This window comes from Anguilla rostrata, chromosome 10 (genome assembly GCF_018555375.3).
Source record: "Anguilla rostrata isolate EN2019 chromosome 10, ASM1855537v3, whole genome shotgun sequence".
NCBI classification, from domain to species: domain Eukaryota; kingdom Metazoa; phylum Chordata; class Actinopteri; order Anguilliformes; family Anguillidae; genus Anguilla; species Anguilla rostrata.
In genome coordinates, this window is record NC_057942.1 from 29,509,971 (window position 1) to 29,535,876 (window position 25,906).

Here is a 25,906-nt window from a genome sequence, read left to right on the forward strand (position 1 = left end):
TCACCTGTGCCAGCAGGAACGAAGCCAGAAATGAGCCTCTTACACACACACAACAACTTCAAAAAAGTAGTAAGTTAAATATTGTGCTATTTGAAAAACGTTTTAGTATGTATAAAATATTTATACAATGTTGTATATTTTATGTAAACAATGTTCATAAATGAAGTGCTGTGTGAATGTTCAGCTGAACAAGCGATCAATGAAAATGAGGTGTTGGTACTTGCATACATTTTTTTAAAGACTTAAGAAAGCATATTATCACTTATTATATCAATGAATAAAACACACCAGCTTTCTTTACTGTTGTTTTTATTGAAATTTTCGTATTTACAAAATATAAAGATACACATTGACCTTTTCCATCATCACAGCTTAAAAAACCAGATATGTACCTGAGATGATATTTCACTTCAGATTTTCATTTTTATTTTATTAAAAACAAAAGCAAGATGATGCATGCAAAAAAGACTCTTGTCATACTCACATATTTGCATATTTACAAAATTTAATCTGAATAAAAATCTCTCTATGATTAGTTAATTTGCTTATTTTAAATTAAACAAGAAAGTTGTGAAGCATGGTAAAGAAACATGTAGCAGTGCATGCTGAGGTGTAAAGTCTTCCAAACATTAAAACTAATAGAAAAATACTGAAGGATCGGTTCATATTTGAGCAAAGAAGAGAAACTCACAATTTCACAAAAAAGGATTTGATGGTTAGAATGGTTAAAATGTACAGGTTTTTCTTTTCCTATTAAAGAAAAACTAGAATTGCAAATTCCATGTTGACATCAATTCAAAATAACTTTCCAATAACCCAGTGTTGTTCTTCTCGAATATGTAGCATGTCACATTGTTGCCGTGTGGTGGTGAATCCATTTTGTTTCCTGAGAAGAATTATACTTAAGAGCCATTTATTATTAATATTAAGTGAGTTCTGTCACAACACCGCAAGTTACAATAGCAACGCACCCAAACATGTAAAACAAACTTCATTTTCCCAGGTATCTTCTCATGGTTAGCTGGTTGAGATCATTCCTGATTCATCCAAAAATCGCACAATTGAACCCTAGGCAAAAGAGGCGGTGATTGGCTGGGGGAACGGGGTCAGGGGTCAAGCATCAGGCACATCACGCCCTACGGTCATAATCGCTGACCTTCTTCTTGATGTGGGCAAGCTTGGCCTTCAGATATTTGCTTCTTTTCTTCTTTAACTGGTAATTTGAAGACTGGGGGGGACAGAAGATAAACAGTCATTACCTTGTAGTTACACTCTGCTAACGTTTTAAGAGACTACGTGAACAACCTGGCCTGTAGCATAGCCATGGGTGTGGCTACTGAGTGCTGTCAGTTCTGAGTCAGACATACCTTTTTAAGGTTCCTCAGATGATTATATTCATCCAGTGTATCCTGTCCACATAAAAAAACCATAAGTTTAATCAGCTTTAATCACAAATGGAAAAGTCATGTGAGACCAAGAAGAAAGAGTAGCAGTGATGTTTTCATAAGCTAAGTATCACCCATCTGTCGATGCTTGAACTTGAAAGAAGAAATAAAACTGAGCAATTTCATGTATGAATACCAAACTCATAGATGTCACAAATTTTTTATATCTCAATCTCAATGCAGATAATAAATTCAAAAACATATCAAAAGGCATTGCACGCCTTCATCAGTGCTATAATTTTTGGTGAGTTCTTGTTCTGTAGATTTTTAACATGAACTTTTGTAATTATCAGAAGGGTGAAAATCCATGAATTCATGTCCTGCTTTCCTGCCTTCATATTTATATTTCATATGCGTATTTCTTTATATATTACCATAGCTTATTACCATAGCTTATTACATAGCGCTTCCTGCAATCAGCACATAGTAATCTGTGACTCTGAAAACACAGTTTGGATTATGTTTGAATTTTTGTGGGATTACATAATATACTTTACTGTTCCATAATGTCAGTGGGAATTCAAATAAATCCATACCAATAGAATCAGGTCTTTAATGGAGTGACCCCTGACCTGGAATTAATTTTGTGTGAAGAAGCCACTGGCGCTTTCAGTGTGGTCTTTTTATTTTCAAAGACATTGTTGAGTTTATGCACTTAAATGATAATATTATTCTATCCTTGTCAGTACCTTGCCAATTTTTCCCACTGTACTGTAAATGTTGTCCCCCCCAGCACATACACACACACACACACACACATGCGCGTACGCGCTCTCTCTCTCTCTCTCTCTCTCTCTCTCTCTCTCGCATGGACAAAGACACATGTAAAAATACACAAACAAAAATGTACACTTTTAATCTCACATAGAAACACCTCTATGTGTACACACAAACACTCACACATGCATACACATACCCATACACACAGCAATCATTTCCTGAGAAAGAGGGCAATATTTATGGGAGAATTTGATTTTATGAAGCTGATAGTGTGGGTGGAGCTATCATGTGCTGTCAATCACTTATTTTAATTCACAAACTAATCACATTTATGCAGTTTATCCAAATATAAGCTCTGTTACAATTCTATTTTTAAAATTGTCAAAAATATTTTTTTTCAAATTTCAAAGTTTGGTTTGACATACCAAGACCATATACCAGTTATGTATTTCAATACATTACAAAAATGTTGTGTAAAATAGAATTGCATTTAAACTGCTCGACCATGATTCTATCGGTATGGATTTATTTGAATGTCGTCGATCACATGTGAATTTAGGAATTTGCTAAATCACGCTACACTTCAGCAATGCCAAGTTGCAACTGCATTTCTGGTGAGTTCCCCATATCTTACCAGGTACTGTGGGCTTCCTTCGTGGAGACTGTTCAGCTGTTTGTCCAGCTTGGACAGGTTCCTGTTGATGTCATCTAGCTCAGACTGCAGGTCCTTGTACTCCAGCAGGTCCTTTTCAAATGTGCGCTTGTAGTCTAATCTGTCCTGTTCAGTGAGGATGGTGGGGAACTCACTGGAGGGAGGGAGATGGAGAGAGAGAGAGAGAGAGAGAGAGAGAGAGAGAGAGAGAGAGAGAGAGAGAGAGAATAAAAGAAGTACACTGTAAGCTCTATGTCAGTTAAGCAGGTCATTTGAGTTGACCAACCGGTTCAAAACCGGTTTTTACTGTCAAGGTTGTGGTGACTTTCATTTCAAACCAGTCTGTTTGGGGAAGGAATTGAAACCAAATGTTTTGTGAGGATTTTAAAATGAATTAAGGGAACTTCAATTCATTTCCAAAACTGACTAAATTGGAAAGGAGTCAACACCAACCCAGGTCACTTTGTTCAATTCAGTGACCTAAAAAAGGAGGCAAAAAGTGAATACTGCAGCCCTCCCCTGCCAGGTAATCATTTACCTGCTCAAGATTAAGTGCTCTGCCAACCCCCTAACCCTCTGACCCCACCCCCATACCCTCTCCTGCCCGGCAGGCCAAAACAAACAGTCCCTGCACGCCACCCCAATCCTGCATTTTTGACTGAAGTAATCATTTTTTATCTTGCTTCCCCAACCCCCATTCTCACCGCCCCCATCCCCATCGGCCCCTCCCCCTTACTCGTCAAAGTCGGTGTCGTCCAGTTCGTCTCCAGACTCCCCGCCCGTCGTGTAGCCGCCATCATTGTATCTATTCTTTTTCAGTTTCCCTGCAGAGCTGGGGATGTCAGACGGGTTGCTGTAAGGTGCCGAATTGTACAGGGGGGCGTCCTGCTCTGGGCCCCTGGATAGGAGGAAAACACACACACACGCACACATTACATTACATTACAGGCATTTGGCAGACGCTCTTATCCAGAGCGACGTACAACAAAGTGTATAACCATAACCAGGAACAAGTATGACGAAACCCCTAGAGAGAAGTACCGGTCCAAGTACAGGGAACAACCGCATAGTTCAACTTGGCACACATACACAATGTCACTTTAATTTCATTGGGGAGTTGACATAATTACCACACTGATTAACAGCAGTTTAAATGACATTCTTTCAGTCTTGGAATTACCAAACATACTGTACAACTGAATTTTTTTCTTTTTTTGTCACTTTTAAAAATAGAATAGTTTTTTTTTTGTTTTGGGTTACTTGCAACAGGACTTATATTTGGACAAATTGCATCAGTTTACTGATGCAACATGAAGATAAAAAATCTAATATATATATATATATACAGTACAATGCAATCTGTAAGTATTGGGCACTGAAATATTTTTTGTTGTTCTGGCTCTGTATTCCAACACACAGCATTTTAAATGAATCAATGAATATGAAGTTACAGTGAAGACTGTCACCTTTAATATGAGGGTATTTACATCCATATCAGGTGATCCAAGTATTACAGCTGTAACGATGTTCAACTATACACAGGAACTTTGGGGCCTCTGACTCACTGACCACGGGACTGACTCTGCTGAGTCAGGTTCATCATTAAATTTTTGGTCAACCAAGTGCCTGTCCACTTCCGCTTGTGACCCTGCGATAAACTCTCTGCGTGATCGATTAAGCATCAGCTTGGGGCAAGGAACACCCCCTTTTTGGAGGAATGGGGAGCCCAATTTAACAAGCTTAAACATTAACGCAGTCGTCAATGGTCTATCTATCCATGTTTCATTGACTCCAATAGCACAAGCCAATCAAATGTTTGTGTGGCCAAAATAATAAACCAATCAAATTACAGAGATCATACATGGGGTTCTGTCGCGTCAGTGACTTTTGAGGATGAAAGTCATCAAAAAACTTAACAACTTTGCTATGATGTAAAGCATTGCCTAACCGACAAGACGCGCATCTCCTTAAGGACATCACCAGACTTTGCTGCGCTTCCCAACTTGCACCTCGCTGGAGACCTGCCTGAGTTGGCCTGCCACCGTCCGTGAAATAAACCAAACTGGTTTATTTCGATCTACAGCTGTTTGAGGAACACGTATCTGCATACTTTCCCTCTGTATCTCCCTTGCGGCCGGGACCCAAGTGGAAGATTTGTGCACATTCGTCGTCTTGACTGTAACCTGTTGCGACCCCGACTTCACAGAAGAAGTTTCCCTGCGCACCTGCCACGGACCCCTGAGACCAGTTGACGAGCTGAACGAGCATCACCTAACGGAATTAAGGACTGGCCTCCCTTATTATGACCGTTAAGTATTGAAACGCATATTTGACACTGACATCAAGGTATAGCGTAGAGTACAATTTGAAATACCTGTTTAGGTTATTTTACTGCTGTTTGTTGTTGTGTTTTGTTTGTTGTGCGTATGTTGGTCGGGAATAGCAAATTCCCTGACTTTGTAGTTTACGTTGTTAAACTTTAATTTTTTATGAGACTGATATAACGAATTAACCAAGTAACATAGAGTAGTATGTCACTAACTAATAACACCAACTAACCTTCGTTAAATGGTAACACTGCCAACCTCTTATGTTTAGCCATCGCAAAATCATTATTTCCTCATATAATTCTATTTATCATATTATATAAATGATTGTTTTCAATTAGCCTGTTACCAACTCATTATCATAATCAATAAATGTATATTCTTTATTTATAACCGTGTCCATGTTATTTCAATAAGTTAGGCTCTACTGATGTCTCAAATTCTGATTGGTTGTCGAAACTCCATTTATCTGAGTAAACCTCACTACACAGCTCAACTTTATAACATTGAAATCACAGGGAACTTAAAGAATCAAACAATATTGGAATCTCACACAAGAGGCAACATTCATGCACAGAAATGACTTGGGATGTTTTGCCTTTTTGTTTAAGGGTCTAAAAAATGCCTTCCTGCATGACTGTACAATATAAATGCTATAAATTCCAAACAAACCAGAGCTCTCAAAGTTTCCAGGTCAATTAAAGGAATAAGTGATGAAGTTCAACAAGCCACCATATTTCACAGTGTACTGCAGTGCGTATATTACCTCTATAAAAAACCTGAAGAGTAATACAAGGCGAGTTTTTGATTGTTTAATTTTAACAAGGCCAGGATACTGAGAAGCAGCCATCCAAAAAATAAATCAATAAATAAAATAAAAGAACAAAAACAAACAACAAACAAGTCACTCTAAAAGTGCTGAAGAACATTGAGGTGCTGTAGAATACTGTACTTGGCCCATTCATTTTCCAATAATTTGTGCCGCACCCTAATATAGGAAACAAGCTGGCCTACTTTTAGCTAAGTATCTTTCTAGGAAAAAGTACAATCACAATACAGGTCCTGTAACCGCAGTATCAGTCCAACCTGCTGATGTGGGAGGAAGCAGGGGGTGTGTAGGCGTAACTGGTTTATTGAGTCTTATGTTTATGATTTCTGCCTTGCCCAACTTTTTGGAATGTCAATGTTGCTTCTCCAACCATTTGTTTGGTCTGGAGGCGGTTTTGCTCGTCTGCACCAGATACCAAAAGTTACTTCACTTTAGGGATCGTGGGTCTGGCATGACAGGGTGGATCAGAGACCCTCAGACACATACTGTACGCAGCAAACTCTCAGAAATTCAAGCTGTACAGATTCTGCACTGATATATCAATCAGCTGGATTGCTCGTCCAAATTCATTGTGGGGCTTTGGCAGCTGATCCACATACTGTAGAGATCAGTGAATCGTCCCTAAACCAGAGAATTGATGAGTCCTGCATTACTCCATCAACCTTCTGCTGTTGTTTTCCACAGTGGACTGGGTCTCTCTTAACATGTTACACTGCTGTGGTGATATCACAGGTCTCTAGCAGCTTATAAATGGAGAGGTGAGGTTGTTGCTTCATGTAATGTAGTGCTTCATCTTCACCAGTGGTCCTAATCATAGAGAGACACATAGTGTGCTGGTTTTTGTTGTTCCTTGTCACTTAACCGGTTGGCTACAATAGATTGGGTGGCTGTGTAGCACAGTGAATAAGGAACTGGGCTTGTAACCGAATGGTCATAGATTCAATTCTTGGGTAGGACACTGCCATTGTACCTTTGAGCAAGGTACTTAACCTGAATTGCCTCAGTGTATATCCAGCTGTATAACTGGATACAATGTCAAATGCTATGTAAAAGCATGTAAGTCGCTCTGTATAAGAACGTCTGCTATATTCCTGTAATGTACAACAGTTGATTGGCTAAATTGGCTGCTCGTTAAAAGGGAAACAAGCAGACCCTGTGACTCTGTATGATTGGGGTTGGGGACTGATTTAAACTTAACTGAGGGAGTGTACTCACACAGGGGTATAGGGGGGCTTGGCGTAGTCGAAGCTGGTGTTATCCAGGAAATTCCGGGAGCCTCCAATGTTGTCTGGATAGTCGCTGACCAACACCTCCGGCATCTCAGACACCTTATTCACCTGCACACAGGGCAACATGACAGCATATCAGCAAGCGATGCCTTTCCACATCATAGTAACACGATGACAGCTATGTTTACAGCTACGTATTCTTGTGTACTCCTGATTAGATTCCATTGTTTTAAAACCCTTGTCATTCCTGACAAAAAATACAGTGCTGCACAACCAAGCAATAAACACATATTTTTTTGGCAAGATGTGTGTGTCACAGTCCATTGGGTGGCCAACTCTCAAGCCGTATGTGATTGCCTCTGTACAGTTGAGGGTTTGATCCCCTGCCATGACACCTTTGAGCTATAGAACCTTCTCTATCTGTTACTCTCTCAGAATAAACTAAAACATTCAAAAAGAGGGTGGGGACTGTCTGTTCTCCTTAAAAAATGAACAATTCAAGGAATGTTTCTTTTGCACACTTTCAGGGCACCTGCCACTTCCTGTTTTCATACTTTCCCACACTAGGGGAAACGAGAGCATTCCTTTCTGCGTTGTGAGCCTTCTGCGAACAGAAACTTCAAAATGGTGCACGCCCTCAAAGAAGATCACCGACGACAAAGAATGGTACTATTGGAAAACGTTGGCGTGTTCCAAGAGGACAGATGAGATCAGTGCTACAGGTGGGAAGACCCTGGTCTGGAAATGTAGCCGCGGCTGTTCCCAACCAACCCGCATCTCTCACGACTTTGAGCCGCAGGGCCCAGTTAGCCACGCATCAGCGTTTTTATCGGATCTGTACAGCAAACAAACCAGGTGAACTTTAAATCCAGTCTGAACTGGTTGCTCTGCTCCCGCCCAGGTGAGATGCCGGAGACGCTGTGTCACAGCTCAACCCGAATGTTGTCAGTCAAAATTTATTTGTTTACATGGATTGTATGGCTTGTATGCTCTCTTCTTAATGACGTTCCGAACAGTTGATTTCGGTACGCCTAAGGTTTGGTTTATGTCTCTGAGTTTTAAAAAAAAATATTTCTCAGCCTCATAATGGCTTCCTTGACTTTCATTGCCACAACTCTGGTCTTTATGCTGACAAATGCCAAATTCCAAAGGCATTCAAAAGCCTAGAATCAAGAGTAGATAATGTAAGCTGTCTGATGCTTGCAGTAAAGAAGCAATTGAACACACCTGACTAATCAGAAACACCTGTGAAGCCATTTGTCTCAAATATTATGGCGTCCTGAAAAGGGGGGCTATGTATATAAGGCGCTCTTATTTCTACACGGTGAAACTAAAATGTACAAAAATACCCTTTAACAAAAGCTGAGCATCTGCACTCTAACCACATATGAATTGTTTGATTACAAATCTAAAATTATGGAGTACATAGCCAAATAATGGAAAAATATGGCTTTGTCCCAAACATTATGGAGCTCACTGTATACTAAACTTTTTTGTTTAGTTCAATTTAGTTCAACTGGCTTTTCAAGGATTAATAACTTGATTAGATGAGATAAAGATCAGCACAAGTGAAACTGCTCCAACAGGCCACACCTAGAAACTGGACATGCAACTCTGCTCTTCCCCTCCCCCTCACCCTCCCCTTCCTGACAGACGCTGGAGACTCCTGGCAAACAAGTCTGCCTCCCTATCTCTCGAACCCAGGGGAGACGCGGCAAACACACTGCCCGTCTTCCTTACCGCAGCTGCAACAGCGTAGCAGTAGTCCCTATACGCTGATGAGTATCTATTCATCAAAATGCTGTCTCACAGTTAGGCTACCCCCAAATGCATTGTTTTCTTGGCCATTTATACAGTCTCCTAACATGAATATATGATAAAATATGCCACAGAGTATGTACTGAAAGAATTATATGCAACACTTGATTATTGTGCATTATTGGTCGACATATACTATATATAGTGAAACTCTGAGGGAACCAAAAAATTGAGAAAATAAGCCTCAAGCCCAGAGGGTTAAAATAGACTTTTAATCTTAATTTGCATCGTTTACATTAAATAATGCAATACAATAAAGCAAATAAACACAGATATTAAACACTGATCCCAAGGCATCACCTATTGAATGGAGCCAGCTCTCCAAAAGCAGACAGTAGCTTGGTTCTGTCAGAAATACGAAACTCTGGGGATGTGTTCAGGTTGGCCGCACCAAGTGTTTACAGACTGGGTATTTAGAGACTGTCGACTGCTGGGTGTGTATATGTTTGCATACACTCTATGCATATGTCTCCCCTTGGGCTTTCACTTTCATTGAATTGTTTCTGTTGCATCCATATTAGATTCGCCATAAAGGAACTTTAAAAAGGAATTTCAGTTGGAATGTGTAGCAAAATGACAGAACAAAACATTCCACTGCTGACGTCTCTTTTTTGACAAATGTCAGTGATGATCCCTATCATTTTAAGCTGTTGGATTTTAGTGTGTGACACAGACAGACAGTAAAAAAAAAAAGCATTAGCATTTTTTTTTCATCCTCAGAATAAGGCTTACGTGAATGGCAATCAAAGCTTCGCCTGCAACAGCCCGTGGACAATAGCTGTGATTTTTGCGAACCTTGTTTGCATGCACAGGATTTTGGAGAGATGTCATTTCGCTGTTCTGCTACTCTGTCACTGGCTTGATTATTTTGTAAGGTAGAAACTAGCAAGCAAGACAGAGGTGCAGAAGATTCCACTGACTACAGTGGCTTGCAGTTGTACTTTTTTTTCAAAACGTGGTGCTAAACCGTCGGTGGGTGTGGAAGATATGTTATCCGTTAGAGGCCAAATGAGTTTTTTCCTCCCCCAGGGGCCATTTCAGAAGCCATACAAAAATCATGACATCACTGAGAAGAGTGAACAGGGACCCAGATCACGTACGCCTGGTTTTCCCTACACACATGCACTTCAAAGCCCAACAGCCAATGTCTAAGAATAGCATCATATTCCATTACAATGCAGAAAACAACAACAATTCACCAAAATCGAAACCCAATGTTATGTCGTATTTATAAACGTAAACATATCTGCGGTTTTATGGACTTTCCCAGGCTCCATACACTTCAACTCACCCACTCCCCCACATCATGTGATGTGCCGTTGCCGACAAGCTTCACCTCCTCCCACAGGACGTTGGCTTTGCCGTGCTGACGGAGCTGCGCCCTCGTTTTCGCAGCGAAGACCACGAGGATGATGAGGCCAATCACCACCAGGACACCGAAGACTATAGCGATGGCCTAGCGGGGACAGGAACGAGAGAGGGGGTTAAAATCCATTTAGAAAGGTGGTCCGCACCAGTACAGCCCCCAACACAATCCCCATATTTACCAAGAAAAAGAAAAAAAAAAATTTTAAACACAGCTTGAAAGCAAAATAAACACATTTAACAATGCTAATTGCACAATGCTAATTCCTAAAATTGAACGTGTAAAAAAATAAGCACATAGAAAATTATTACTTTAATTACAAACAAAATTATTTAAAGTATGACATTTACAGTTCTTATTTTGTCGGACACTTTTCGTACTTACATTGGGTCAAACAGCACAAAGTGAAAATAACAAGTTTACATGACAAACACCAGGACAGAGCTGATGTTATTTAGTGCAGATAGAGTATTTAGTACAAATCTGACTCTGCCACTATATGGGTGAAAGAAATAAGATACTGATTAAGTGACTAAGAACTGGACACAATGCTTTTGGTACTGAACTAAATAAATTAAATTGGCCCAGGAAAACAGTAGCGCTGAAACAAACATTGGTGACAAGTAATGCCTTTTAGTAAACAGAGAGGAACTGCCCACTCAAGTAAAGTGCAGGTTCTGTACCAAAATAATGTTTTTTACCGCAACTTTTTCTTTTTTTTAATTGAAAGGGACCATTTGATTCTTGGTATAACTGGAGCAACGAAAGGAGCGCCATGCATACATATGCTCACCAGAAAGTCTTAAAAAATAAGAATTAAAATCAAGTGACGAGAGCAAGCCGTTCAGTCTTGTTCTTTTGCCTACAACAGATATCATGAGCTAAGCGCCGTCGGGTGGTTCTGCTAAATGAAAGGCCAGTCGGACCCACGGTCGGGCTGACCCTTACCTCCTGTGGCTCCACCACGCAGTAGTGGTACAGGTACTGGTTGATGAAGATTCCGGTGGGCTCGGGTCCCTGGTTTTGGTACTGGGCGCACAGCGCCACCACCTGGTTGTAGTACACAGAGCCGGAGGCCTGGGCCGTGGGGTTGACAGCCACCAGGTAGACGATGGTGGCTATGAACATCAGGATGGCCAGGATGGCACCGACGATGATGACTGCCAGGTAGAAACGGCGGGAGCGGGAAATGTTCTGGCGGGAAACCACCAGGATGAAGATGACCAGGACGGCCAGGAAGGTAATGGCCGCTAAGGCGATGAGGAATCCCTTCCCTGCAGCCGGGTCGGTGTAGTTGCCTCCGATCCCTCCGTAACCATAGGAAGAGCTGCCTATGCCGCTGCCCCCGTAGCTGCCGTAACCACCCCCATAACTGCTCCCGTAGCCGCCCCCGTAGCCGCCCCCGTAACCGCCCCCGTAACTACTCCCATAACCCCCAATGCCTCCCATTCCCCCGCCAAGGCCTGACAACCCCAGGTCTGTCTCCCAGGCCAGTGTGGACGCCACGCACGCAAAGATGGCCACGCAAAGGATGATGATGATGATGGATACGATCTTCATCACGCCGGGCGGGGAGGTCCAGCGATAGAAGTGCAGGAATTCCTCCTCCTTGAAAGAGCGACTCCTCTCTCCGTACAAATCCCGGCTGTGGCTAGAGAGAGAGAGAGAGAGGGAGATAAAGAGAGAGTTAGAAGATGGGTGGAGGAGAAAGAGATGAGAGATGAACAGGACATGACAGGAGAAGAGGAAAAAGATTGAAAAAAGGGAGAGTTATTTCAATTCAATTCAATTCAATTTTATTTGTATAGCGCTTTTAACAAAGCAGCTTAGTCACAAAGCAGGTTTACAGAGAACCGGCCCCCAAAGAGTAAGCCTAGGGCAACAGTGGCAAGGAAAAACTCCCTGACTGATAGCAGGAAGAAACCTTGAGCAGAACCGGACTCAGAGGGGGAACCCATCTCCCGCGGGCAGATGGGTTCATAAGGAAACTGCCACGGGTGAATATATATATATTCGGATGAATATATTTATAATGAGCTCATTCAGTTTTTTTTAGAACCCGACATATTGCATTCTTCCCAGTGATGAGTCCATAGTAAGTTTGAAATTGTGGTGCATGTTGTCACCCCCTGGGTAACCCCTGACTTACATTCACCTACATTTGATCTTCAAGCTGGTTCAGGGGCTTCTTGTCCTGTAGCTATTGTATGAATGTGTTCTTAAACTTTGCTTATCAGTAACACATCAAGCAGTTGCCCACTAGCCCACTTGTCTAAACAGCATATGCTAGAGCAGGGGGGTCCTATTATATCTGAAAAAGGGTGATGTGGGTGCAGGTTTTTGTTTTAGCCCAGAGCTAAGACACCTGATTCTACTTATCAAGGTCTTGACTGAAAATCACGATTAGTTCATTAGTTGAATCAGGTGTCATAGGGCTAAAACAAAAACCTGAACCGACATCAGCCCTTTTCAGATTGGATTGGCCACCCCTGTGCTAGAGGTCGGCTTAAAAATTGTAACTGCTAAAGACCATATTTTATACGCAAAATATTATTGGTTCTCAGCTCTGACTGAGACCTGCAACTTGACCATGTGCACGATAATTTAGCTGAACCCTCTGCACCAGATAAACTATGTATATATAAATTTATTGCCACCATTACAGTATCACAAGTACAGAAAACTGTCCGAACAACATGCACTCTGGGGCTGCTATTATGCCACTCAGAGTCCCAACAGAGCACTGTACAAGCCAGATATGAAAACTCTGCCATGTGACTGCAGAATGCCAGTCCTGGGTGACAGAAGTGAGGTAACTTACTGTCTGCTGCCATGATTGTAAGGGGGAGGACCTCCCTTGTGGCCTGAGGGCATTTTGAATTCCGCAGAGTATCTTCACGTCCCTCCCTGGTTGTGAGTGTCCTTGTATCTCTGCACAATGCACAAAATAGATAGCCATGTGACACAGCACGGAAACAAAAACCCAAAACACAGGATTGCTGGCAAATTTGCCTCAATAATTTTGAATGGCACCTTTCCAAATATTGAAAATGTAAAAAGCCTCTCATTAAAACTAGAAATACTTTTGATTTAGCAGCTGTTTTGGTGTTTGTTGAATTTATACACAAAAACATTGATATAAAGAGTTCTCTGATCTATGATACAAATACATTTTTATTCTGTGATCATCCTTTTTAATTTGTTTCAAGCAAATGCCACACAATGTGTATTACCATTTAGATTTTTTTAAAATATAAAATGTTTTAGGAAAAGCGTCTTAAAGTAGGCTACGTGTGTGAAATTAATTCAAATATTCAGAAATACATGTTTTTCAGTCAATGGCTTCATATCTCTTTTCATAAGCACCCACCAGTTGAATTGTCCTTGGTGAAGCACAATTGTCTATAATAGTTGTCAATTACTGTAAGAACAATACAATCCCTGTATCTGGGTTTTGAATAATAAAGGTATTCGTGTAAGAAGGTGCGGGCCTTTCACTTGTCCTTCCCAATTGCCAAGTGTCGCATCACAATAAATACAGTATATTTTCATGAGTTTAGTTTTCAGTTATATATTTTTATTTCATATATATATATATATAATTTATAAGAAATGTTATAAGAAATGTAAATTGCATGTGATTATCTTTCACATGTAATTTACATGTGAAAGGTTTGTACTTTTAACTTCGATGGGGTAAAAACTAAATTCATTCGAGTTGGTTATCGTAGACCTGTGTGTTAACATAGTTCATGCCAGAAAATTATATTGGCTAATTTTTCACATCGATCCAAATCAAAGTTGTTTATTGAATTAAACAATTAAAAACTGTTAAGGCTCCTGCGTGAAAAAAAAAAACGAAACATTTACAATGATTTATGACAATAATAAATCGAAACTACCAAAACCTGTGAGTCCCGAAATCAAAATATTTTAATATTAACAAAATACGCGATGCATGCACACCCAAGAGCGCACGACTGGTAAAACCAGCGCTATCTAGTGTTCTATTTATCTACATTCTACATTTCCGCACAAAATAATTTATTTGTCAATTATCTTGATGAATTCTTTGTTTACTCAATATACATGATGCGCTTACTAAAACACTGAGGGAATTGCGCAGTGTAGCGCTGATCCAAAAAAGCGGCTCGCGCCCTTTCAATCCCTCGATCATTCACGTATGTCAATACAAAATAAATAAGTACATTAAAAGCCACGTCCACGTACAGTTTTCAAACGATTTAATTCTGATTTGCTGCGGGAAATCAATAACAAATTAATTCGTTCCAGAATTATCGCATAGAAAGCAACCTACCTGATTTACGCCTAGTCCGTGTAGGAACACCACAGCGCGCTCGCTGAGAAGACTTATATGCTAAAAAAAAAAAAGGGCACGCCAGGAGTGCATCACAGCTGTCCTGTCCTCCCAGGTAGGCGACTGTTGCTCCGCCCATGCGTCGCAGAAGTGGGTTTGGTTAGATTTCCCGCTGTCAAATTGGTAATAAGAATTTAAATCCCATTGAAAGCGACGTCCCTTGCATTTTTTACTTTTCAAAGGTATGCCAAAGCGAACTAACAGGTTTTCTTTACTGCTCCTTACCTTTGTTTATGCTTCTTTAACCTACACACCAATGCCCGTGTCCTACATTTACTTTTCCTGTTCCAAACCACACAAAGGCTCAGCTTTTAAACTGGACACGACTTTCAAAAGTTGAGCAGTAAATTATGATTCACAATGTATTATAGTGGATTGAGTTAAATCCAGACACAATAGCCTGTTTGCTGTTTCCTTCTTTCATCCATGATGGAGGAATATAGCTGCCTCATAGCCTATACACAGTAAGCCTATTTTTGTATTTATTAATTTATTTATTAATCTGTGGATTGGGAATATCGATCATATTTGAGTGATTACGCTATGTGGTGTAATGAATGACTAAGACTGAAACCTCCCATTTCTTTGTTTCTCTTACGCCAGTTACCTATAGCGTCCTGAAACCGATCACGGGTTGAAAGATGACACCTCCCCGACACACTATAAGTTGCAAAACCAGAAACTGCTTTCAGTGGATTTAGACATAGGACACCGCCATCTTTCCATCTCCCAGCATGAAAAACACCACTATTCTTTGATAATGTGGTTTTTGATAACGCATTTTCAGGAGCTTAGTTTCAAACGGGGCGAAAACATCAAATGTAATATTAGCTTAAATACTAAAGTGCAGGTGCGTGCGTGTGAATACGTTGTGCACTTGCGAGGGATTCCAGAACGTGGATCAGTGGTGGCAAACATGAGAATCACCAATCACTAAAATCGAAGGGCTTCACGTACCTCTCTCCAGCTAGATGAATAAATGAAATGTTTAACTGAAAGGAACACACAAGCTGTACTTCTTTGTGTTTCTACAGTAGGAAGAAACCTTAGTAAGGACAGCGCCCAGTGCCACTGGTAGAGAGGGAGTCAGGCAAAAAAAAAATAAGTGTGGTGTAGTGGGACATACTGAAGAGAAAGAACTAATAACCACAAGGGGAAAAGTTCTGGGGCAGGGAGCTGATGTGGTCTGTTTAATGTAAATTACTTATTAAACATCAGCTATTGAAACTGCTTGTGGTAAAGCAGTTTTTGCTAAGTAGGATGGCTCACACAAGAAGGATTTGTCTTGTACTGACACATGATACAAATTAAATCCAAGTCTGGCTCTGCAAAGTACATTTGTGCAGTACTGTATATTTATTTCACACCCACACACACACACACACACACACACACACACACACACACCTGGGGGATATATGACCACTGGGAAAATTATACTGCTCTGTGGAGCAGACTGTTATAGGGTTAACCACGCCTGAAAAAGTACTGAAAGCAGTGCTGGCTTCCCCCCCCTTTTTTTCTTTTAACAATGAAAGGACTATTTGTGCTACCTTAAATTACTGTCCATAGCGGCAAATGTTTGTTATCAAAACAGTGGCAGGATTGTCTGGCTTGCGCCAGGGTGTTGAAGAGGTAAACAATCAAGAACAATTCAAGACACAAGAGTGCGAGAGTTTTTCAGCTTCCAAACCAGTATCTATTTACATATTCTGCAGATATGTGGAGGTTCAAAGAAAAAAGATACCACAACACGAATGCTCATCGCACAGCAGTTTGCACACTCCTGGGTGAATGCATTTACAAAAGCAGGAGGAACACAAGGTGCAGTCAAACTTAGACAATTCTAGAGAGCACCGTTTTGCTTAGGTTCACAAAGAGGAAATAAATATTGGTTTCAAAGTAGTGGAGTGCCATCTATGAAGTCTTAAAAAAATTTGCTTTACTGAGTTTATGAAAGCAAAAACACATTAGGATTTCAAACTCTCATGGAAAAAAGAAAATAAATCACACAAAATATTGTTAAACAAATAACAGACTGAAGAGGCATTCAGCTTAAAAACACATGCACATTTGCAGACCTGAAATTATACTGAAGAGGTCTGTGTCGAAATGAGCACAACTTGATTACAATTCCAACGTGAAGTTGTACAGAAGGTCAGATAATGAGACACAGACCAAAAAAAAAACAGATCATATACACAGCAGTACAGGAGGTAAAAGGCTTTGCCACAACAGGACGTAGAACCATGACCATGACTTTTGAGAACTGCAGCCCGGTTGGCTCAGTTTCTCTACAAATTTTTTCAAGGTCACGCAACACATGGGCTGTCTTTTACAATGGTGTTGTGCCAAAAAGCCACAGAGTCACGCCACAGAGCAGGTATGCAGATGCCTTTCTGAAAGCAACACCGGTAACGTTACTCAGAAACAACGTTCGGAATTACAGACACCGGAATCATGGAAACGAGCAATTCAGTCAGAAGGCACGGTGAACGGTTAGCATCATTCCCCTCCCACTCCCCTTCAGAAATACAATCCCAAACAAACGGAATTTCCTTTTCAATTTTCAACACGCCGGTTAATTCCAAAGTAAATGTCACATTTGTGATGTATTTTGGTTCCATTTGGTACTGTAGTCTGCACTGAATGACCGCCATTTGGAACTTGCCCCATTGTGCAGTTTTTGCCACAGATCAGCTGTCTTATATGTTCCAAAAACGACAGAAGAGTCTCAGTTCCCACATCTCCCTTCCATTAAGCTTTCATGTTCTCTTTTCAGAGAGAGGGGAAAATGAGAAAAAACAGTTTCGAACAGTCCCCTTTCTCCCCCGAAGTTGTGCTTGCGCAGGCAGGATCTGACTGGTCAGAAAGTTCACTTTGTTCAGCAGGCAAAAAATTTGATATCTGCTTCCAAGTCCATTTGGCGTGGAAGGAGGCGAGCGACCCGTCGGCGCCGGTGGCGGTATCGAGGCGGCGGCCTCTCTCTAATCGTAGCGGTCCGACCGTGTTCCAAGCCCGTCCAGGCTGTAGCCGTCGTTCCAGTCCATGACCTTGTTGTACTCCTGGATCTTCTGCTTGATGTGAGAGAGCTTGTTCTTCAGGTACTCGCAGCGTTCACGCTTTTCCACGAACGTGGGGTCCTGTGAGGGGAGCGAAAACAGAGACACGACATTTCGAGATTTTCTGACACCCAAATCATGGTGTGGATCAAGCGTTTGTCATACCGACAAAAGATAATCACGCTTTTAGGCACCTGTCCATGTTAAACATCAGCTACAACATACCAAGAAAAGTCAGAAGAGGAACAGAAAAGCAACTTTTGTACTCTCCGTTACCAGCATGTTTATGGACCAATCTTCCAGACTCACAATCATGAATAAACAGGACGAGAGAGAGAGAGTGGTAGAACAGGAGGAAAGGTGTGAGTATAATCTCTGGTGGACAGAGGCCCATGATTCATATGGGGAATAACCAGGAGATTACAAACAGGTCGTTCCGTTGCTAGGGCAACACAATGCATCAACCCACAGTCACCAGTGGAGACACCCCCTCCTCACCACAATACACAGGGGCACCTGCTCAAGTGATCACAGGTAACCCTGACATGGAAAAGTGTAACATAAAAACTGTTACCAATGTAAAGATACAGCTCTGTTACTGGGGTCACGTGGAAGTGTTTGTACATTTGGACTGATTTCGCTCTCCTTTGGTTCAGGGTTTTTTTTTTTTGCCACATAACAATTCAAGACAGACTGAGGAAAACCCTCCCCCTCTAACCCCGACCCTCCCACAGGCCCATCCGAAGATGGTGAACCTGGCACAAACGCAGAAGTGAGGTTCTCTGAGATACACACACATACACAGAGCATGACTGTGCACACTGAGCATGACTGCGCACACACAAGAGAGCGAGGGGAGAGGGAGGGAGAGAGAGATGAAAGACATAGGTCCTTTTTTCTGCTTCCCTTTTGAACAGGCTGGTGTTTGAATCGTACCGGTTACTCAGACCAGCGCTACGGTACAGCACCAATCCAGACTTACCATCTTTTTCCTCTGATACTCCTGCATGAGGAAGTTGATGCGGTCCTGCTCCTGAAAGACAAAAAAGGACTTTACTCTCAGGGTGAATTCTTCTCCTTTCAAACCCGCTGGACTATCTCACCGTTTTACCAAGCAATGGTAACTACAATCTTAAACAGAGGTAGTTCATTTTTAAAAGCTCTGGGCTAGCCAACAAGCTAGAGTGCTGGCTAACTAAGTGTCATGTTGAATGAGAAGAGCCAGTATGGCTAACTAAACATCAAGGCAACATTATGTTTATTCACAGTTACAGTTTGTTTGCAGAACCAATACACTATATTCTATACTGTATAAAATGCATTTTACGTGTTAGCTTCAGCTAGGCTATGTTTCAGTATGGGGTGAATTACAGGAAATGACTTGGACTCATTAACTGGGTCACGAGCTCTGAAAGTTCGGGAGTCTCCGTTTGAGATGAAAGGAGGGAGGCGGGGTCAGTCCCTCACCATCTGGCTGGTGGGGTGAGTCGGGAGGCTCCTCATGAGCCCGTCCATCTCATCGAACTTCTTGACCATGGCTTGGACCTCGGCGTGGAGCTCCTTGTACTCGGCGTACTGGTCGTTGAACACAGCCTTGTACTGGTCCCTCTCCTCGTCTGTGCGGATGGTGGGGTACTTACTGCACAGAGGGAGGGGAGAAACCCCAAATATCAGCCTGCCGTCGAGCTATGGACATTTGTCCATTAGTCAATCAATCAATCATTAGAGGCATTTAGCAGGTGCTCTTATTGAGAGCGACTTACACAACTTTTACATAGTAATGCCATAGCATCCATGAATACAGCTGGATATATACAGAAGCAATGCAGGTTAAGTACCTTGCTCAAGGGTATGATGGCAGTGTCCTAATCGGGAATAAAACCTGTGACCTTTAGGTTACAAGACCAGCACCTTACCCATTATACTACACTGCCGCCCCACATCAATGAATGAATGAATCAATCAATCAGTAAATCACTTACTCACTCAATCCCTCGATCATTCATTCAGTTTTATATCGTTTTGTATAGAACCACATGCAGGTGTCGCATTGCACCAACAATGCAACATCGGATGTGAGGTGCATCCCCAGGTCACGGGATTGAATAGGATCCCCGTTCCCATCGCGAATCCCCGGAACTCACGCCACATAGTCGGGCATTATGACGGGCTTGGGGATGTGCCCAGACGGGATGTGCCCACTCAGGATTTCTGGCGGCATCACCACCGAGGGCGGGGCCTGGACAGGAATGGCCCGGACTGACTCCACCGGTCCGTTCGAACTTCCGATCAACTGACACGCCCGAGCGCAGAGAAGAAAATCAAGAGCAAGGAAACGGCAATACTACAGCACTACAGTGCCAACAAACATACTCTGTATTCTACTATGTCATGATTTTTACCATTTACCATTATAATAATGACTGATTTTAGCATTAAATAATCTCAAGCTAAACAGAATTTTTATGTTGTATCTGAAACTATTGACAAAACTACTAAAACCACACACAATGTCTGGAGGATAAAGCAAGAATGGTTACCAAGGATCTTGGAACAGAAGATGCTGTTGTTTTCATCTAAGAAGCAGGAGAAAAGAAAAAACTCATTTTAAAATCCATGTGAAATTTATGCACATTTCTGATACTTCCTTCAAAGACACGGAAGATACACAACAGAAAAACGTATAAAACAGGAACAAGCATAAATGGTTAATCCATTACGGACACACTGAATAGGTAAAACTTCCAGAAGTAGAACACCTGTGCCTCTTGGTGTTGCTAAGGGATGGCACTAGCATCTGCATACATAGCAACACACCATGGCAACCCCCAGGTTAGTCAAGAGAATCTACAGTCTACCGGGACCCTTGGTTATTGGAGACACAGAACAAGCATGAAGCTATAACATTACAGAGTCACACAGACTACATGCAGAAGACCTTTTTTGTTCTCAATTCCCTGTTCAATGAATTTCTGAATGAAAATCTAAAACACTGAAGAGTTGGCCAACAACATTGAAAAGAATTATGTTGGGAGCTCTGAATATTTTTCTGGTATGAGGTCTGAAATGGGGTCATTACTTGATGTTAGCAATTCAGTCTCAGAGACTAACAGACTTATTTATCATTATTACTGAAGAGCTGGGCAACTACAAGTGAATGGGTGCATCCAAGGGGCGATGAATTGTGCTGTGCCATCTTTTTTCCTCTCAGAGTTGTGAAATTAGCTCATTAAACTCATTTGGTCAGGGACACTACAATTTCTGGGGCTGTTTCCTCCAATAGCAGTCAAAAACATCACTAGACTGAATCAACTGTGAATCTAATAATGGGCACTTCACTTTCTACCAGACTATTTTTGGGGGAAGGGGGCCCAGCCTCACCTCCAGCGCCATGCCCTCCCTGAGACGGCGGGCGGCCTCGTGCCTCCAGAGCTTGAGGCAGACGATGGCGCCGATGAGGTACACCAGCATGGTGACGAAGAGGAAGATGATGGCGGCGGTCTGTCCGGCCTCCACGCGGCAGAAGGCGCCGTTGATGCCGTTGTTGAAGACGGGGTAGGAGCAGAGGCCGCCGCGGTTGGTGTCCCGCACGTACACGATGCCGGCCGCCATGAAGAGCAGGGCCAGCGCCAGGTTGATGATGAACTCCGTCAGCGGCCACCAGTTGGAGTCCAGCAGGATGGTGCGGTAGTACATGGTCATGCCCATCACCAGCAGTATCACGGTGACGACCCAGGCCAGGCCGGCCACCACCAGGATGAAGGGGGTCTTGGGACCCGTGTAGTAGGCCCCGCTCCCTACCCCGGCCATGCCCTGACCCCCGTAGCCCCCGTACATCTGGGGCTGGGAGTAGCCGTACATGTTGAACCACTCGTTGTCCTTGTGGATGTACGCGCAGACGCAGGCGAAGATGGCCGCCCCCAGCAGGAGCTCGATGCAGCCCAGGATGCGCAGCAGCCCCGCCCACGACTTCATGTAGGCGTAGCGCTCGTTGTAGGCCTCCACCCGCTCGCTGTAGGTGAGTACCGTCTGGACCGTGCGCCCGTCGATCGACTCCAGGGGGTCCAACCCGAGCAGCATGGCCTCGCGCTCCTTTCGGGAGTTGTAGCTGCCCCCCGACCCGCCGTAGGGGTCCCGGTAGGAGCCGGGGACGGAGGGGGAGTGGGGGGGTGAGCACCGCACCCCCTGGGAGGTGCCGTTGTTCTCCGGGTGGAGCATGGCCCACGGCTTGGCGTCGCTGCTTCCGTCGCTCCCGCCGCCGCCGCCGCTGCCCCCGCCGCTGCCGCCGCGGAAGAAGTTTTTGACAGAGTCGGGGATGAAGCGGCGCACGGGTTTGATGTCGAGGGCGTCGAGGTTGTCCTCGCTGTCACTGGGGTAGAACTCGGGCCCCACGGGGGGGACGTCCGGGAGAGGAGGGGGCGGCAGCGGGTCGGAGCTCAGCGCTAGCTCCGCCCCCCTCAGCTCTCCGAGCGCGCGGGGGTCATCCTCTCTCCTCAGCGAGCCCAAGGGGACCTCGTCGTAATACGGAACGTCCCGCACCCGGTCAAAGCGGGCCGATGGCCCTCCTCCTGAAGACATGGGGAATGTGTACAGCCCTGAGAGAGAGAGAGAGAGGGGGCAGAGAGGCACAGGGAGAAAGAGGGAAAGAGAGACAGAGAGAGAGAGAGGCACACAGAGAGAGGGGCACAGAGAGGGGGGCAAAGAGAAAGGGAGAGAGTGAAAGAAAGAGAAAATTACTTGAAGAGGCTTCTACCCCTTCTGCCCTTAAAAAACCTTCAGTCAAGTGGGCACATAATCAGGTTGCATGAACAATTCACACCCTGTAGTTCAAGACCCACGCCCACAGAGTCAAAAGCCCGAACAATCTTTGCATACAAATAGCCTGAACCCTTGTGTTGTCTTCATATTATATATGGCCCCCATGTCCACAGGGTAAAAAATGACCTTCCTTGCTGGACCCCTTGTTGTTGAACTTTAAACCCTAAATCAACCTGTTACTCCTCAATGAATCTGTGAATAAGTTTTCCTACTTCACAATCCAGAGAGACTGCATTTCCTCAGTCTACACAACTTGTTTTACCGCAAAACACACATCACAGTTCTTTTTTTGCTGTAATAGATCTGTGGTGCATAACGTATGACTTCTGATATAAAAAAGTGCAATATTTAACGTTTTCTAATGACATGGTCACTGCAGGAAAAGTCATCAAATTTCATGCTGAAAAAATTTGATTTAGGGGGTTTTCGCTGCTATTACACCCTTTTTGTGAGGACAACACAAAGGTTAAATGATCAATGCTATGAAACATGTGGTAGCCCAAGACAGAAATTCTACAATTCTACACAATCCAACTAATCAACCCCAATGTCACAATCAATTCACCAAAAAAAGCAGCAAATAAAAAAATGATTCCTTCCCACTAGTCATTTAGTTCAAGTAATTTTCAGATCATCAAAAACTTGGTGTACACCCAACAAAGAACCCCATGTGTGTGAGAAACAGGAGTGTGTGAGAAACAGGAAAACTCACGACAGATTTCTAAAACAGGAAGTCCAAGAATACCCGCATACCATGATAGCTGCACCATTTCATTAGTGTATTAGCCGATGAATAGGTTTAAAAATGTGTTGGTTTAAATACCTCGTTTACACGCTGTCACTCGGCAAGACTTACATTGCCTTGCAGGGGGGAGGTCACAGTGCAAACCGCGGTTGGCTTTGAGCACTCAGCTACCTGGACAGAGCAGGAGTCGATGTCACAATGACCTGAATCTCCACAGGTGAGTGAACCCAGGTGATTGGCCAAGAACTGCTCTTACACTGTGGTAGAAGCACAAGATTGAGGCCTGTTGTTTTCACAGGGAATCTCCGCCACCAATTAACACACGGTTTGTGTCCCTCACCTAAAGGAGAAGAAAAACACAATTAAAATATATTTCAATATTTTTTCAAGCAGTAAAATCTCTCTAAAATTCCCCAATATAAACAATAATCTTGTCCCTAAAAATGTACTTTTTTTCTAAATATACTATTTTATGGCTATATGAAAATGTCTAACTCCCCATACCAGTCCAGAATAGAATACTGCCATTTGACAACTGAAAAATAAATTAATACATTTTGAACATCTCAAATGGGCTGCTTTTAAATATAACTTTGGTAATTCATATGGAAACACAATCTCACCAAGTACTCATTATATTTAATGACAATAAAGGAAGCAAAAGACAATACCCCAGTAACACCACTTCCCATTAACAACAGACGTATACAATACTTTGTACATTATAACTAGGTTTTTACTGGAAATGAATGAAACATATCAGCTGGGACTGCGTCATTGAAAATGCATGAAGCATCAAATCTGTACATCAATCAAACCAGGAGTAACTGGCAGTGGACGTAAACATTAGAAAAATACAACCTGAGGCACTAAATGCCACCAATGGGATGGTCATTTTCATATTTTATTTCTTTATCCGATTTTCATCAATTGCAGAACAATAAATGATAGCTATATAGCCTACGCAATAAAAGTTCAATACACCGAATTAACAGGAATACAAAGTTACACTCAAAGTTTGTATTTCTAATGTCAAATATTTTCTGTAACTTATTGTGCAACACCTTTCCGGAACGGCCGACAACATTCAGCAATCAGGTTAGCCCCAGCTGACCAAACTTAAAACATGTCATGTGGTTAAGATCATAGGAAAGTAATTTTCCTTTCACAAATAGATAACTCCTATATTCATAGAAAATGTGCAGAATCAAGCGCCGCTTACACACAATGTTACAATTCAGCAATGTCCGCCTCCCAAGACGTTCTTTAATATAACGTCGTTACATTCACTAAACTACTTACCCGTCTTCGCAAGCTGCAAGTTTGTTTTTTGCCCAGAAATGAAGAATAATTCAATTGAGAACGATAAAATTACAACCTAATTATATGAAGCACAATCGTAAATAACTGCTTTAACAAGAAACATGGCAACCTGTTGTAACCACTGAACCGAATTTGAAACTTCAAGAGAACATCGCCCTACTTAATAATTCAAAAAACTAATCATCGACTAACAAGAGTTTATTTATGTTTCTGTCGATAACTACTACCACTTTAGGGTCATCCGTATGTTGCTTCTTTTAAGTAAAAAAAAGTGTTTTATGTCTCCTACCTGTTGTTTGGAAAATATGTTTTCCTTTTCGTCCACCTCCACCGAAACCATGAAAAGTGCAGGAATCTGACCACGTGACCGACCCATCCCTGAGAGTGACGTAAGCCTCTTTGATCCAGACGGAAACCTACCTGTCCGGGGAGTGGGGACGGGGGACGGGGGACGGGGTTCTGTCGACGCCAGGATTACGAGCGGAAGTGATACTAATGACTAATCCAGGAACGTAATAATTAGTAACGATCCCTCTCATCTTAAAGCTCTCAGGCTTATAAAAATATGTCAGATTATTTTTAGGTATAGTACAAATGTTACTTGGTTCCTGTTTTGGATGGAGCAGGAAGTCGGAATATGACTGTCATTGAGGGAATGTGTAATATATCAGCTTCTTAACACGAGACATAAAAACCAACCTGCAATTATTTCAGGTGACACATATCATGATTTCACCCCACATCATGTACATACTGCTACACAAATTATAATAAAAACAAGATAGTGTTATTAAGCACAGGGTTTCATTCCAAACTGTATACTAAATATAGAATATATTATTTATTGCAGAAAGACAGGCAATATGATATGATTAAAGAAATCCATATAGCCCAGTGTTATCATGTGATGTGATTTTAAGGTTCTTAAGATATCCAGTGTATTTTGTCAGTTCTTCGTGGTCACGCAAGGGTATATTGTTTCTCATTTCCTCAACATTTTCAGTAGTACTTGGCATTGTCTGGTTTCCAACATGTAAAAAAAAAATCCTTCCCTTTCTTTTCCTGGTTTCAAATAACGCTCTTCCTCCCCCCAGCCCCACCCCCACCACCCCTTTGGACGACATGTCCAAGAACAACGTAACTGTATCACAGTGAGGCAACAACAGCAGTACCTTCAAACAGAGGCGCATCACA

At 42.4% G+C, this 25,906-nt stretch overlaps 1 protein-coding gene across 1 annotated transcript; it reads right to left on the reverse strand.

The window, feature by feature from the left end:
• Positions 1 to 292: 292 nt before the first annotated feature.
• On the reverse strand, positions 293 to 25,160 carry marveld2b (MARVEL domain containing 2b). The gene is made up of 15 exons (XM_064297528.1): positions 25,002 to 25,160; positions 23,468 to 23,729; positions 21,208 to 22,421; positions 20,367 to 20,402; positions 19,971 to 20,119; positions 19,294 to 19,465; positions 18,809 to 18,859; positions 17,753 to 17,907; positions 11,335 to 12,037; positions 10,312 to 10,476; positions 7,189 to 7,310; positions 3,554 to 3,715; positions 2,800 to 2,971; positions 1,368 to 1,409; positions 293 to 1,228 (listed from the first exon to the last, which is right to left on the reverse strand). Exons 3-15 carry the CDS (start codon positions 22,402 to 22,404, stop codon positions 1,130 to 1,132), a joined length of 3,225 nt encoding a protein of 1,074 aa, XP_064153598.1. The 5' UTR covers positions 22,405 to 22,421; positions 23,468 to 23,729; positions 25,002 to 25,160; the 3' UTR covers positions 293 to 1,129.
• Positions 25,161 to 25,906: the final 746 nt, after the last annotated feature.

Bases quoted from the DNA above. Each gene is read 5' to 3' on its own strand.
- marveld2b (XM_064297528.1), bottom strand. From the start codon at position 22,404: ATGTCTTCAGGAGGAGGGCCATCGGCCCGCTTTGACCGGGTGCGGGAC. The intron at 19,466-19,970 runs GTGAGTTCCGGG...CCCTCTGTGCAG, and splicing joins ATAATGCCCGACTATGTGGC to TAAGTACCCCACCATCCGCA. The intron at 1,229-1,367 runs GTATGTCTGACT...TGTCCCCCCCAG, and splicing joins ATCTGAGGAACCTTAAAAAG to TCTTCAAATTACCAGTTAAA.